The following is a 17,626-nucleotide window of genomic DNA, read 5'->3' as shown; positions in this document are numbered from 1 at the left end:
AAAAATTGTTTAGATCAATCCAAGTACTTAAAGAATAATTTTTAAATTTAATGTTATTATATATGCTTTTATTAATTAAAAAAAATTACCAAATACAGTAATAATTTTTATAATGTATATGAAAATTAATTGATTTAGTATATAATTATTAAGTTAATTTATAGTTCTGCAGAGAAAACATATTTTCAAAGCATGATTTGAACTCACAATCTCCATATACTAGCCAATTTTTTGTAAAAGTTTCTATGTTATTAATTTTATCTTTTAATAAATCTTAATAAACCTTTCTAATTATCAAAGTTGTTCACAGATAGTAACTCTGCAATTTGTCTATTAATTAATGTAGCATAAAAATAGCCAGGCAAAACTCAAGTTTGATTATCATGTGTTTAATTCATAAAGTAATCTTATACAGCAGCAAAAAATGGTTTATTAAAGTGGAAAAAACTAGTGTTTTCAGTCATATTTAATGACCTCCATCAGGTTGATGTTCTAAAAGCTTCTGCTACTGCTACTTTTCTCTAGCATGTTAGCCTCTCTCCTACCCTTCATAGACAGGTTCTGGAACTAGTGAACCTGGTGGCATTCTTCCAGTTTGATAGAAGCATGTACTTGCATGTGAGAGGAGTGTCCATGAGCAAGCTCCTATCCAGAACACTTTGTGAGATGGTTTTAAGAACTTTGGAGCATCCTGCCAAAATACAGCATACACCTCTGGATTTACTCCAGATACACAGATGATATACTTATTGTATGGAACAAAAAACCTTATATATTGGAATTCTTGGTTGATGTCAATATCAACCCTTATGGACTAAAACTTACAAGTTAGAGTGGTTGTGAGGCCCACTCTTTGGATATTCTTATCATATTTATGAATGGTGGAATCAAAAATAAAGTTTTTTTGGAATATCACAGCCTATAGATCAAATTTTGAAATTTGATCTACAGGCTGTGATATTCAAAGTTTGACATGTAATTTCTACGGGTCAATTGCTGGTTGTAAGGTGGTTGTGCACTACATGTCAATTGAGTTTCCGATTACTATCAATTTACATTGATATATATGACAAGTGTAAAGGTATCAAATAAAAACCTGTCTTTGAATTCCGATCATCCTATCCTTCGTTTTATCATTCAAGGACAGGTGTTTATTCAATACCTTTACGTGACCAGCGGTTTGATTCCGATCTATGACAAGTTTTTAAATTTTGGATTTAGATTAGTTTTAAAGGTTTTTTTAACACAGTTTTGTTTTTTCTAGAATATATTATTTTTTATATTTAAACATGTTTAGCATTCAAATATTTTGTTCTGTTTTTATTAGTATTTGTAAATGTTCAATTTTTGAAACATGACCTGGTGAAGGTCATTAAATATGGCAAAAAATATTAGTTTTTTCCAGTTTAATAAACTTTTTTGTTGATGTACAGTACAAGGTTGTGTGTGACTGAATCATTTGGTTTATAGCCTTATTTTAATATTTTGAAAAAAGCAATTTGTTGAAATTGATTGAGAAAAATAATTATAAAATACATTTAGATTTTTTTCTATATTAATTTTTATTTGAAAAGAACTCTTATACAAACATATAAATTATAAAAAAAAAGTTCAATCTTTAATGTCTGTTTAAAAATTTCTTATGTAAAATCAGATTATTTTGTTCATTATACTTATTAATTAATTAAATTTAAATGGAAATGTAAGATTTATTAGATCATAATTAATCTACTAGGTCTAAATTATCATTTAAAATTAATTTTAAATATACTATTCAAACTTAATAGAAACAGTCTTTGGATTATGTAGGAATGATTTCTGCAAGAAAAAAAATAGTTTCAAAATCACCATTGAAGAATTTAGTGCTGCAAAGCATTGTAAATGGAGAGAAAGCATAATCTATACTTCTATACTAATATTATAAAGAGGTAATGTTCGTAAGTAAGTAAGTTTGGATGTAGCGGGTAATCTCCGAAACTACTCATCCGATTTCAAAAATTCTTTCACCAATATTTAGAATGGAACTTCAGGGTGGACATAGGCTGTATATTATCCATTAAACATTCATATAAATTAAAAGATATCATCTAGGGTTAAGGCTTTTATGTCCAACAGATGGTGCTATGAGTATGACGACCTAAGTTTGCTTTTCTGTGAGGATGAACTAAAGCAGATCATCTATCTATCTATATAAATAAAAATGTAATCTTCGTTTGTTCCTACCGATTCCTTTGAAATTTTGACACAACGCTGCATTCGTATAAAAACGTGCACGTGTTATATAATATACATGTCGAAATTTCCCCCACTGGGGGGAGAGGACAGGATTAAGGCTTACCATGAAGAACTTGGCTTCTATTATACTATTTTAGATGCAGTTTTTTGCATTTTTGATTGTGTTTTAATAGGGTACGTCTAAAAAGGGAATTCTTCAAAAAAATCCCCCACAATGGGGAAGTGTTATACATTTATAATATTAATAGATACATTTTGAGCCACAACAACACGTGGCGGGGTCTGCTAGTAACTGCATATTTTACAACTTTTATTACTGATTGATGAGTTAAAGAAAGACACAAAACATTTCATGCCATATTTTCAGGAAGTGAAAACATGATCCTTCTCACCATGTTTGAAGATGCTTTGTTTGTGAAGCTGTATTAGAAAAACTTGCATCATGTCAGTATCAACAATATTGCTCTTGGTGTGTTTTGAGAATTTCAGAGATACATAAGCATAACATAAGATGTATAAGCAGTTATGAAGAAGTCTAGCAAAACCATATGCTTTCAGAATAATGATGAGTGATTTAAAAACTGGACATTTAGGACTATAATCAGGAAGATGATTCAAACTGATTTATTCACAACAGATTGAAAATGTTGCCCCTGTTACTACTGAATATTGATCAATGAATAATGCAGTGCACATGTAATGTTAAGACATTCTGTATAACTTTGTAGAAAATTCCGCATAAATTGTTCATTTTTATCTCATATTTATGATCAATATCCAACAGTTATTTTCTGGTTATGCAGGAAATTTGATATTTATTCGAACATTCTTGTTTGAAAGGATTTGGATTATGTGTGGCTATGGAAGATCATTTGGGTACATAAAACTCATTTTCACTTAAATTAGAGATATGGACAGCTACAACTGTCTTATTTGGATTGAAATTGCCAAATGATTAAAAAATTCTTTCACATTCATCACAAGTTACTGTACCAGGCAGGGCAATCGGGTTGTTATATTTTACGAACTGTTCTTCCAACAAATTTATAATAGAATCACTAAGGATTTAAACTTGCGCTTAACATATAAGACAAAACAGAACATTTTCTGGCTTTTAACTAATGCAAAAGACAAGTCCGATGACAAGAAAGCACCAGGAGTGTACCACATTCCATTGCAAGATGAACATTTTAACAGACGTATAACATACATCGGATCCATGTACAGATCACTTGAGGCTAGAATACAGGACCACAAATATGATGTATCCAAGGGTAAGTATAATACTGCACTAGCCCAGTATGCTACAAAACCTGGGGTTTCTCCATGTTGGGATGAAGCTACTCTTTTACAGAGGGCTTTTGACCAACTCGACTTACGTTCGTTGGGGGCTCTTGAAATTTATATAGTGAGCATAAAGGGAGGTTGCATTAACTCCAACTATATTCTGGTTCTACAATCGTGGAAGTATTATTTACAATGCCACAAAGCATAACGATAATTTTTATGTGTAATTATTTTTTTATCTTTATGCAATGTAAAAGAAACAATTTCCTTATCAAACATCATTTATATGTTAAAACATTGGACTAACTTTTATAATGCCGCATAATATAATAATGAATTTATTTATACCTTTATTTAAAAAAATAATTAATTTATATGATGTACAGTAGACCCCCCTATAACGCTTAGATACGTTCCACGCTAACCGAAAATTACGTTGTAGGAACGATTAAATACATGAGCCAATCGCAGCCCGATAGGTGGGAACTTTACGGACTAAGGCTGTTCGAAAGGTTTTCTTCTATAAAATTAACCGATTCTAGACTAATTCGACTCAACATTTCCAAAACACGTATAATTTTTTGGGAGTAATCCGTATAAACTATGCTATAAACAAAAAATTATAGGATTACTTACCGAGTGTGTACCGTTCGACTACGCCCGTTGTTCAAAGCTTGTCTTCGTCGCGGAACAGCACACGAAACGGCGGCCGCGATATCTGATAAATAATTTATCGCAGAAAGATAACTTGACCTTTGGAGACATCATTAATATAAATAATTTTTATGGCCGTTGAATAAGAAGTGTTTCTTTCACAAGAAATGTATAAAATTAGTGCTGTATTAGACTTACGGTACCTAATTTACATACTGTGCAGACGATAATAAACTCAACTTACTAGCCTAAAATCTCCGTAGCGTGTTGCCAGGCGGCAGAAAGCATATATATAATTATAATAAAGTTACAATAAATTAAGTTAATATATAATTATATATACAGTACCTAATTTATATATAATTAATATATAATTATATGTACAGTACCTAATTTATATATAATACTAAACAGACGATAGCAAACTCAATTTAGCCGCTCCGTAGCGTGGCACAGGGTCGGAGGTAAGTAGTTCGGCTGCTCATCCACTATTGGTCCAGACTCTATCAATCTTCTCGCGAAACGATGTTATAGGAGGTACGTTATACGAAAGTTGCTACAATTTTTTCGCTACGTTATAGGAATTGTCGTTATAGGAACGTACGTTATAGGGGGGTCAACTGTAATTGTAGCGATTTTTGTATTGAATGTCGTTTAAATGTTTAAAAATTGAAACGCAGCTAAGTTCGAAAGTTAGAAATTTTCAGAAGATAGAACTGTTTTTTGTGCTTCATTGCATTCATTCCTGATGAGGGCCTCTGAAAGATGGCCGAAAATGTTTGAACATTAAATTTTATTTGTTCATTATTTGCTGGAATTTGCATTTAGGTGTCAAGTTGTTGGTTTAGTACAGTGATTCTCAAACTTTTTTGATCCACCGCCCCCTTTGTTCCATAAAGTTATACCCAACGCCCCCTAACCCATTTTCTCTTGTGTGAGAAAAGGATTGGAAATATTCTAAGGAAAACTTTTCTATGAATCTCACACTTTGTGCCCTTACTGTACATTGTTCTCATCATCTGGAAACCATTAAACACAATGTTTCCTCTTATCAGCCCCAATTTTGCCTTTGGTCACTGTTCAATACCCTGCCTCTATCAATGATCTATTCATCGCGCCAGAAGGGAGCGTTATTGCTTACTTTGAGAAACGCTGAGCTAAAATAAAAGTCAATGTGTTAGAAATATTCAAGTTGTAACCTTCAATAAAAAATATATAAAATGTCAACATTTTATATATATTCCGTCGAATTTTTATATATAGAATTTGTCTGCCGTCGCCCCTCTATATTTCCTTAACGCCCCCCAATTCTCTTTGAGCCTTCTACTGCCCCCTCTGAAAGCCTCCAGTGCCCACAAGGGGGCGTTATCGCCCACTTTGAGAAACGCTGGTTTAGTATATAGTTCCAGTTTGTGTGCCAGTTTTTTTATGTCTGTTTATGATTACTTGAAACAACTTGGTTTTGTTTCAAAGCTTAATATATGGATTCAACATGTTCTTAAAAAAGATTTCTCCATTGCATTGACATCTGTGATTTGCTTCTCAAAAGTCAAGGAAATGATCCATTTTTGAAGTGAATCATAACTGGCAACAAAAAATGGATTGTTTATAACAACGTCGAACACAAGCAATCATGGAGTAGAAGAGATGAGCCAGCTCAAAGCACTTCGAAAACTAATATTTATAAAAAAAAGCGATGCTCTCTGTTTGGTGTGTGGATTTCACAATGTACCTTAATGTGGTATTGTGTGGAAATAAGTAGTGAGGTCACCACATGGTATGGAAGACAACAAGAAATGAGGATATTTACAATTAAATTTATGTACAAACAATATATATACACAGAAAGTTCACAAAATACATAATAAAATTAGTTATCACTTCAAACCGACTTTATAATTATTGTAAAATCACTTACATAAAAAAGCAATGATAAAAGTGAGTTATTCCCAAGCAAAGTTTTATTATCTTCGGAATCGAGTTAAAAATAAATTATATCCTCAATCGTTCTTTTCCAACAAAGAGGACCTAAGGATAGCACACCCCCATTACCATTTCTGGGTCCTGCATCACTCAAAATTGTACACTTGTTTAGAAAAAATGGCTACATGCTACTGCTATTCACGCAGCCAACATTAAGAAGATTGCTAACTAATGACAGAGACCCCATTGATATGAAAGAGAAATCAGGAGTTTATCTTATTCCATTACAGCATAATGGATCTGGAGAAGATACTTATTATATAGGAGCGACTGCTAGAACACTAACATCACATATCTCAGAACATCAGAATGACTTCCGTAATAACTGGCCATCAACGGAATTAGTCAGAAAGATCCTTGATCAAGACTACTGGTCGGTTTGGGACCAAACAAAACTATTGAAAAGATGCAATAATCATAAAGAACTCTTTATTTGGGAAAACCTATATATTTTAATGCTTTCACCATGTAATACCACAACTATGGAAATCTCTAAAACATGGACTACTTTAATTAAAGCTTCTTCAAAAACTTCAGACACTAAGGCGTTAAACACAATTAATATATTTTATTCTTGCGAGCGCTTTCGACGTAAATATGCACGTCGTCCTACTACTCCTAACAAGATGGACTACTTTATTTAAACGTTACAAATTAGATTGCTAGAGCTACATAGTCGCGGTCGCATAGCAACCATAGTTTGCAAATTTTTATAATTTTCCGTTCCATTTTGAAACATTTTTGAACTGCAAGAAAATTTTGATTTACATTGGAGTTCCATTTAGCTGCACTGCTTTTTCAAGAAGTGCTACAACTCTGATACAGAAAACTGTAGTATTCATTTCACCTGAAGATGGTAACTGTACGTTACTGAAAGTGCTCGTGAACATTTTATATTTATATTTTAATAATTCACTGTGGTGAATTATTAAAATGTAAGTGTATACCACAACATGTAAGTGATTTTACAATAGTCACAAAATACAGCTCTCTACACACTTAGAGCTCTCAATGTCACAAATGTGAGCTCAGGCTTTAAATGCACTGCACTACAGTTTGTCACAAAGTTAAACATAAAAAGAATATCACACGAACACACCAATATATATATAAATATATATATTTGGCTGGGAATGTCATTCACAAGTCAGTCAACTATTCTATCAGATGCGATTAACAGACATATAATTAATGTCCCCAATGGAAACGGATTTCGATTTTATCCGCTGTGCACTCACGACCCACAGTCATTAAAAAAAAAAAGGAAAACATCAAGTAAAACTCACCAATTGACCCTTCTCAACACAAGGGAAAAAAGCCTCGTTTAAATCCTGGTGCACCCTTAAGTACTCTTCCGTTGTCACTGTTACTAGCTAAAACACTCACACCAACAAAAACAAAAAAATACATAGCCAATTATTGCAGTGGCACAGGGGAAGATTTTAAGGGAATTGTTTTTTTTTTTCGCTTCTACCATACAATTCCACAATTGATTTGGAAGTGTACTGCTGCCATCAACTGGACAAATTGAGCGATACCATCATACAGAAAAGGCCAGAATTGATAAACAGAAAAGGTGTAGTGTTTCACCATGATAATGCCAGACCTCATACAAGCTTAGTAACTCATCAGAAACTGTTATAGCTTGGATGGGATGTGCTAAAAATTTAATTTTATTTAACATTATTTAATAAATTAATTCAAAATGTTATAATTTAGAGATTTTGATTGCCTATTAAACCCTAACTCCCTAAATTTTATGACCTTGACCCCAAAAAATATTAATACGAATTATTGAAAAAAGAAACTAAAGCAAACTAACTACTGTTCTCTTAGTAACTCATATTAATGCAAGTTGACTGTAATAAAAATTATAGATTTATTATCACTATAACAAGATAATTTACCTTCATTGATAAATAAGTATCATTTCAAATGTCAAAATCATATATAATTAGGAAACCTTTCAATCATTTTATGCATTTTATCTGCTTAAATTTATCATGTAATTGCAGAACTCTGCTTTTTATAAGAATTCATTATAAAATATTACTAAATAATAAAACGATTAGCTGTAATAATAATAATAATGGCTACCCATATGAATGTGCATGCGTGACATGACAAATATTTCTCAAGTGTCAGATTTGAACAATTCTTCAAATTTTTGTAATCCAAATGTTTTATGTTCCGTCAGAAATTCTGTTTAACACCTAAAGCACTCAGGGGAGTTCGAAAATGTTAGTGGTAAACTTTCTCTTTTGTTTTTTTCGTCGCACAATGGTCATCGAGTCATAGAGTATGTTTTTTAAATAATAAAAAGTAAATATCTGTAAATAACAATAATTTAATGGGTGAATAATAAATATTTGAATGAATAGGAAGAATATAAGAAAATTTCGTCACTGTTTCCTAATAAGAAAAGAATATTTGTCACTATTTCTTAATTATTATAAAAGTAGCTTTTGTAAATAGTATTGTCATGAACATGAAGAAAAACAATGCTAAGATCAGCAAAATAAAATATTGCATTATAAATGTAATATACAGCATATATAATACAAATTTATTTTACATTACTTTTTAAATATTGGGATGTATTAAAATTTTTTCATTTTGTAATGAGATACTTTAGGTCTCTTACTGTATAATATAAATAATAATATATGCAGTTTTTTTTTTTTTGAGGAATTTGGCAATACTTAAATCATGAGATATAGTAGAACCCCAATTATCTGAGCCCTGATTAACAGATGTTACATATTATCTGAGGCAAATCTGTAAGTAAACATTACTTATAAATATTGCAGTACTTTTAACCCTGACTGTGTTGAGCAAGTGATTTAATTGATAAACTCTTTCCCCCATGTGGGCATTAAGAGAATCTTTTTTCTATGTTCATTGAGAATTTAGCCAAACCTACAATGAGGGTGGCCAGGTGATGAGGGATGGAGCCTGACATATCCAACATAGATCACCCATGAAAAATGATGTTGAGGTGATTGTGCAGTGTTTGAGTAGACCATGTTCCATTACTTTGTCCTGCTAAAAATCTAAGAGCTTAAAATGGAAATCAAGAAATACAATTGTATATATATATATATATATGAAGCATAAACAAGTTATAGATTTATTTAGATTTTCTATGTGGAAAGAAAGTAGTGGTTTCAGAGCTTATTAAATTATATTTATTAAATCTATCTACTTATTATCACTTTTAAGCAGCACTAGCTTCTCACTTAATGTTTCTTCCATAGTTCTTGCTCTGGAACATTGCAGCAAAGTAAATAAGAATATGTATTACGAAATGATTTGTTTCTGTTACCTTTTATCATTTAACTTCAAAGTTATACAAACTATTCATATTAAAATGTAACTACAATAATACATATTTTTATTCTTAAAACTATGTTATGTATTAGTGTGTAATAAATCATAAAAAAATGTTTTTCTTACATAGGATTAAATTCAATAAAAAGAGGTTTAAAAGTAATACCATATAAATCTTTTATAGGCTTATTTGTAATTTTTAATCTGAAAAGGCTGTGATCATTCATTTTATTCATGGTTTCGTTTATCCAAAGTAGTGTTGGTCCATATTACTTCAGTTAATCAGGGTTCTATTGTATATATAAATACTCAGTATTGACATTTTTCTATGTTATCCAACAAAATTTGTTGAGATGCTTTGAGGAAGGTAAGCACAAGATTTGCAATTTTATGTGATCTCTAATCTGCTCTAAAGAATTATTATTGATATGTCAAACCAATTTTTAAAAATTATCCACTGCTTATTAGAAGCATAAAAGCAGATTAATAAATTAATGTTCTTAATTACTGATTAATTATTGATCTAGAACAGGACTTGAACTTGCAACTCCTGCTTATCATGCAGATATATCATCAGTTAGAGGTCCAGATAGCATAAGTGGCATGCATCTTAAATAAATTTTATTTCTTGTTAAATAAATTTTCAAATTTACTGAACACTGAGTGTGGCAATGTTACAAGGTCTAGATGGCAAAATGTATCTTCATAAAAGAAGGGTGCCTGTTGTCAGACTTGGCTGAAATGTGGTATGCCTCTCAGAGGTCAAGATCATTCTAAGGTCACATATTGAAATAGACAGAAGATTTGATGTATTTAAGATCTGAAAATCTAAGCCTAACATTGGATAATTTCTTACTAACATGAATGACAATCCTAAGAAGTAGTAAAAACACACTGAGTGTGGCATTAACAGTTTTTTTATTTTTGCTAGCGCTTTCAATGAACTTACATTCATCATCGTCAGGCAAATGAAAATTTAAAAATAGAATATAATGTTCTAATGTAAGTGGAGCACATATTATTTAAAATTAAAATTAAAAAAACTGTTATGAGCATGCTACAAAGTTTGATTACTCTAGATATTATGACATCATGCAGCACATTCATGGATATAGACCCACATTAAAGATGTGATAACAGATGTATATCACTATTTAACCATTTATATAGGGCAGTGTGTCTCAACTTCTAACGAATCGTTGCCCCCTTCACTTCGAAAACAGTTTTGTTTGGATTATTAGTTTAATTTTTTACAAAGTATATAATTATCAAATGAACATTTATTTACTCAGCATTTGTATTAGATTTTGATATAATTAACAAAATTAAAATTAAGCATTATTCGCTGTAAATCCCCGTTGCAAGCTTCAAAATTCTGATGTCGAGGGCTGAGACTAATGCCAAATTCATATTGCATTGAATAGACTTGTCACTGGTATAATGTTGTTTGTTTAATTATTGTGTGATATAACGAATAAAATATCTAATTATTCTTAATATAATGTTTTACTATATTGCGCAGAAAATTGTTTTTCGCTCCCAAAAATATAAATTGTTACTAATTGCCTCCAATATGGGAAAACGCCCACATGGGGCAATATCACCCCATTGAGAAACATTGATATAGGGCAACCCACACACTGGGCAGGTCAAGTGTGAGTGTTGCAAGGTTAAGGAGAGATTTCCATATAAACACGAGTTTCCGGTTGCTGCAGCATCTCGATAACATTGTTTAAGCCCTTAACGGATTGTAGTTCTGTTTGAGTACCTTTTTTTGTGAGCTCTGTGGTACACTTTCCTATCACCATATCATCCTGATGCTCAGCTAGGCAGCTAGCAAGCATTCATGTTGTGGCTCCAAAGTACAGTATCTTGTGTTCATCCCCGTTATGGGATTCTCAATGGTAAAGCATAGATTCCCGATTTTTCAGAGATGTAGAATTTATCCTGATTGTTACAGCTGAGTTTGCATAAATTTGGTAATGGAGACAGGTAGGAGAGTGTTGTTGCCTGAATATATGGCAAATATGTATGGAAAAGGGTCTAGGTACAGTAATGATGGTTGAACTACAGGTTGTTTAACTAAAGGTTGACATCTCCCCCTTGTTGTGTAATGTTGTGCTTGGAAATAGAGATTCAATAATCATGTTATGCACATGTGTGAATTTATCACATGAAAAACCAACTGTGTGTACTGCCAAATTGATGGCATTTAACTCAATGTGCTATATTATAATAATAATAATAAACAATACTTTTAGCCCACGGCTATAAAATAGAGTTAGATAACCTAATAAATAGGGTTTAACAATTTGGAGGGCTTATCACACCAAGGCTGACAGAAAGAAGGACCAGAACTTTTACAAAAAAGTTAGTCTTTAATTAATAATTACATTTCAAATTTAGGTAAGTATGCATTTCGGGTACAAGGATGCCTCATCAGCTTACAAACACATGGTAACAACATAACAATTATAACACCAATAGCCAGCCAATACAAAGGAATAACCAATATATACAGTACACTGTATTTACAATTCCTCAATGTAACCCATACAATAAAACTAAAAATATCGAGCACAAATTTTAATACAATGACAATATGGTATATCATATTATTTGGGACCAATAAATGTCTTTTTTCTTACATTTTCCAAATTCTGGTAGACTGTTCCATATTATTAAAACAATTGGTTTCCAGACTTTAGCACAAACAAAATACATCTGATCTATAAGACTGTGTGAAGTCAACTGCCAGTTGACGATTGCAGAGATTGCTAAGGCACATGACTACACTAAAGGCTTAATGCATGAAATGGCACATGGGCAAGGAAGTCAACTGAGCAACCAGCAGAATAATACTCTGCAACGAAATGCTTCCCAACAAGACACACTCTCCATCATAAAGTGATAACCTGTGTGTGTTATATGCAATCTATATAAGGAGATAGCATCCTATGTTGGTGCAGGCATAAGCCCTATACGTTCAAGCTGCTATGGAATGAGAAGGACTGAGCTGACAGACGGGAGCACCAGGGTTTATAAAATTCTACTTAAGGATAATAGATTTGATAGGGACTTTCCTTACGTCAGGTCTATGAGAAAGTTCCTTAAGCAACACCTTCTGGAGCTCAAAGCAGATATAGAAAAAGGGTGGACCACTGCCCTAGCTATACATGTCAGTGACAAGTTTAAATCAGAACTCCAACAAGCCACCCTGATACAAAAAAATGCCCCATACTGATGAACTCAGAAATTTGAAAGTGCTGGTAACAGCTCATCATCTTATTTTTAGTAGGTTTATTTTAAAACCCCCAGGACTATCCATCAGCTTTAAAGAAGAAAAACAGATCTTTCACATATGAAAGGCCATTGTTATAAGAGGCAACATATAGACTGTAAATAAACACACCATATTGGGTACGTAATTAAAAAATTTTGAATTTGAACTTATTGGGGTATCTTCTATACACTCTATTCTAGAATGTTATTACTAGAAAGATTTGATTTTCAAAGAGATATGCCTGAAGGTTTTAGAAATAGACCAAAAATGTTTGTAATGGAAAGCTTGTTTATCTGCAAGGCCAAATTAAAGTAGGTGCATTTATTTTCACTTCCTGCCTTGTCATTAGATGATTAATTTTTCAACATTAAATTTGGTACTAGAAAAATGATGATGAGCTGTTACTTGTAAAAACTGAAAATGTTAGTTTGGTTATTTGAAATAAAAGAAATAATTCTTTAGATTTACCATTGTATATTCTTTGGTTACACGAAAAATTGTAAACTAGAAAATAGGCTATATTCTATATCTATGAAAAAAGCACACTTTAAATAGTATTTACTATCTATACTCTGTACTATAACCCTGCTCTTAAATTTATTTTTTCTGAATATTGATTATATATTTATTTCTAAGCTGGAATTGAATTCATTTTTTTTGTTTTGTTTTTGAAAGATGATTATTTTATTTTTTTTAAATGAGAAATTATAAATGAATATAATTATTAATTGTTAAATGAATAAATTTAATATTATTTATACTTGAAACTCTGCACATATATGTTATGAAATTATCAATTTTTTTCAGAGTTTGGTTGTATCAGATAGGAAAAAGAAAGGAATGAAGCCATACCTTCCATCAGTGCAGGATAGAGGAAAAATTAAAGAAGAGTATAAACAATGTTTTTCATAGTAAAAAAAAGAGACTTTTTTCATAAAAATATAATTGATTATAAAATGCAATAGTAATATATCTTTATTCCATGTTATATTGTGAAATGTTTTATGAGTCAGTTTTTTAATAAATAAAAAGAATAAAGTAATTTTTACTGAGAATATTTTTTGACTCAATACAGCAGATCAGATAGATAAATGATACTTTTATGTTTATTTATTTGATCTACTATAATGAATTTGATATTTGGCCATACTAAAAAATTTTTTATAAAAAATTACTTAATGACAAGTTTTTAAGTATAAAAAAAATATTTATTTTGCATAATTACCATTCAGCTAGTAATATTTTATTTTTACATTAAATATAATTTATATGGAAAAATTTAGAATTGAGAAATTGAGAATAAAAATTATATATCATCATGAATAAAAATTTATGAAATGTTTTTTGTATTGCATAAACCTTCCAAATAGATAATGAAAAGAAAATGTAATGACAACAATGCTATTTGATTATTGCAACGTTTTATGCTATTAATTTTATTTCAGAAAAAAAAATCTTCAGAAGTGTTGATTGTTCAAATGATATTTTGTGTGTAATCCATAGTAGCATTAACGAATTGCTCATTATTCAAGTGTCAGTACGATTATTTCATTCACCATTTTTAATATTCGAAGGAAAAAAAATGTCAGAACTCTAAAGAAATAACCACATATACGAAGTAGTCAAAAATGTACCAAACGTTTGGCGCAAGTTTTATAGACAACATACAAAAATTCTTTTACGATACATTGTCAAACTAATAATACATAGTCTATACCGTAACCATAACAAAACTCCTACAGCTGTACATATTTTTCAGCATTTTTCAAATGAATGTTGCAGTCATTTACAGTATATTAGCCACAGGGCCGTGTGGTATATTTTCTCAGTATGATGCAAGCAGGATGAAAGTCTTCGAAATGCCGCCCCTTTACGATGCGGCCGCCTCTCTGTATCATAGCATGGCATGGCCCTAATTTGCCATTTGTCAAAGCAATTCTTGAAATCGTTTTTGTTAAGTCTNACAGGGCCGTGTGGTATATTTTCTCAGTATGATGCAAGCAGGATGAAAGTCTTCGAAATGCCGCTCCTTTACGATGCGGCCGCCTCTCTGTATCATAGCATGGCATGGCCCTAATTTGCCATTTGTCAAAGCAATTCTTGAAATCGTTTTTGTTAAGTCTTTAATGATTTTCCTTACTGCAGTTCCACATTCGGCTTCCATCCGTCGTTTTTGGTTAATGGTTAATCTGTCAAAGAAGGTGCATGGTGATGGAGATGGAGGCATAATAATACTACTACTGTCTCTTTACTTGCTATCTCGATTTTTCATCCGTAGATAAAGATCTACGGATGAAAGAAGTTGATGAATTGCAGGTTTCAATCTGCAACAGAGATAGAAGCCGCTGCGACGAAAATCCGTCAAATACGTCACAGAAGAGAGCTTCCAGGTTTGCTTTGACACGCACTGTAGATGCAGGCAAAAATGTTTAGCTACAATAAACCTGGGGCTTAATTTGAATAAGTGGTATAACTGTTTGTATTGTGTGATAAAACGTGCCAAAAGTTTGGTTCATGTTTGGCTCTACGTCGTATAACTGCAATAATGATATTTTACTTATTTGCTTATCATTCATGCAAATTGAGGATTCTACATATAGTGGATTTACGTTCTTAACAATTAAACAATATATATATATATATATATTGTTTAATTTCTAATCTCTTTCTAGAAATCTATCCATAAAATCATCTAACTTGTAAGAACGTTGTTCGCGAACTACTGGTTGGAGAAATGTTATCTCATTTTAAAATATTAGCTTATCCTTGTATACGTCTTACTCTGCTCACAAATTCGGAGTTTCACACGAAAGATATAACTTTTATAATTTTAAACTGTCGTATTTTTAATTTGAAGTAGCTCTTAATTTTAAAATTAAAAGTTTAAACATTAATAATGGAAAGAGAAAAGTCATGAATTCCAAATTGGAAATTTATACATATAAACTTAGAATTTCAGAAATTTCACATATAAATTTCCAGTTTAAGGTTTTATAAGTTGAGAATAAAACTTTACTAAAAATATCTGTAAATTTATGTAAGTTTGAAAGCCATTAACAATTTTTTTTTTTTGTATACGTATAAATAATACATAATTTGTGCTTGAAGGTACAGATGACATTTTGAAGGTTACATAAATTCATACATTCTATAAATTATGCTTTATACTTAAAATTCATCAGTAAAGTAATAGGAATATAGTTAACAGCAAAATTAACTTATTCGTCTCTCAACTGATTTGAAAGAGAATCGTAGATGTAGACATAAAAATCCTAAACAGCTGCTGCTGAATATAGTAAAAAGTTTACAGCTTTTGTATGAGAGAGAGAGAGAGAGAGAAAATTTAGCTGTTAAGTTATCTATACAGAAACCTAATGTGTAATAATAAAGTTAACGTGAATTACAATGAATTATAGCATTCCTTATACCCCCCTACTCACGCCTGTGTCATTAGAAGTAAGTGCTTGGAAAAAGTCAATGTAGTCATTTAAAATTTCGTTTATTCTTTTCAATTATAAACTTAATCTTTTCTATTAATAATCATAAAAATTATATAATAAAAATATTAATAGAAAAAAAAACAATAATTCATCAATACGTTGATGTATAAAGGTATAATTTTACATTAAAAAAATTAAAATTATATATATATATATAATTATAATTCTAAGTTATGCAAGGAGCAAAGGCAAATTAGTTATTGCTCCAAAGGCCGTGTTTAAAGTTATACATAAATATTTAGATTGTGTACAAAAATATTTTCTAAAAAAAATTTATGAAATATCCAGTGGTAAGGGGTGATCAGTATGGCGGCTAATGATAAGTTTGGGATGTAGAATTTATATATTATTAAAATAAATATTNATTATAAATTTATTATATATATTTTTACATTTATTAAGTTTTATACAGAAAAATTAGTTTAAATAAAAAAAACGATGATGATAATTGAGAATTTGTTTTTCTTCAGCGTGAAGAAGAAAAAAACTGGATTAACTTTTTATTATCCCCCTGAGAAAGTTGACATTGTCATAAAAAAACTGGAACTGCTGAAGATGTTATGTGGACATTGACCTTGTAAATGAATGCCCACGTCTAAATTTTTATGAGTATTCAGTAATAAAAATCAAAGGAAACAGATGTTCACAAGTTTCCGATTTGATTCATTTTTTAAGGAGGAAAAAATATTAGTAACACACTCCCTACCAAAGAAAAAGAAGAAAAAATATACAATAAAATAATAGCAAATTTATTTTCTACGTGAGGAATATCAAAGAAACTATTATTAGCTTATATATATATAAGTTTAGACTAACTCTCTAATAAATGTATATAGAATATTGAATCAAAAGATATTTAAATTCAGATATTTTTATTTATGACGTTAATGTTATTCATTTATTCGTTGTGTGTGATGTAAATACAGAACGCGGAGATGAAGTCAAAGAAAAGACACATCCGGGATTCGGTATAGTGCGTATCCTGTTTGACTTGCGAATCACAGGAGGTGGACTTGGGCCTCTTAAAGGATAACTCAAGAATTTCTACACAAATGTTTCTTTGACACTGGATCATTACCGAACGTAGACATTAAGACAAAATTTATCACGAAATCAAATCGTGCGAGACAAAAGCTAAAGAAATTTAACAAAGGGAAATATTTCGAGAAGTTTGCCCTTAGACCAGAAGTTTTGTTAACTACAAACTCCAATTTAGACTAGTTTTTCTTATGATAAAATTCTATTTTTAGGGTAATATAATTCAATTTTACTCAGGAAAAGGCCGTCTAATTAATTACAACTATGTTTATAACTTCTTAGAATGTTATAATATTGAGGATATTTTTTTTTTTTT

The 17,626-nt window shown here is 30.9% G+C and overlaps 1 protein-coding gene across 1 annotated transcript in view; it reads left to right on the top strand.

The window, feature by feature from the left end:
- Positions 1-16,949, top strand: part of LOC111633565 (coiled-coil-helix-coiled-coil-helix domain-containing protein 7-like) — a 30,546-nt gene extending 13,597 nt beyond the window's left edge. The window contains exons 3-4 of the mRNA XM_023378158.1: positions 13,580-13,683; positions 16,743-16,949. Of these exons, the coding sequence (XP_023233926.1) occupies positions 13,580-13,683; positions 16,743-16,845 (207 nt within the window). The 3' untranslated portion in view covers positions 16,846-16,949. The remainder of the gene's footprint in view (positions 1-13,579; positions 13,684-16,742) is intronic.
- Positions 16,950-17,626: the final 677 nt, after the last annotated feature.

The sequence above is a fragment of the Centruroides sculpturatus genome, unplaced genomic scaffold (assembly GCF_000671375.1).
Source record: "Centruroides sculpturatus isolate CEXI.00-Female unplaced genomic scaffold, Cexi_2.0 scaffold831, whole genome shotgun sequence".
NCBI classification, from domain to species: Eukaryota; Metazoa; Arthropoda; class Arachnida; order Scorpiones; family Buthidae; genus Centruroides; species Centruroides sculpturatus.
The sequence above is the reverse complement of the archived record's forward strand: the minus strand, read 5'-3'. Positions and strand labels throughout refer to the sequence as shown.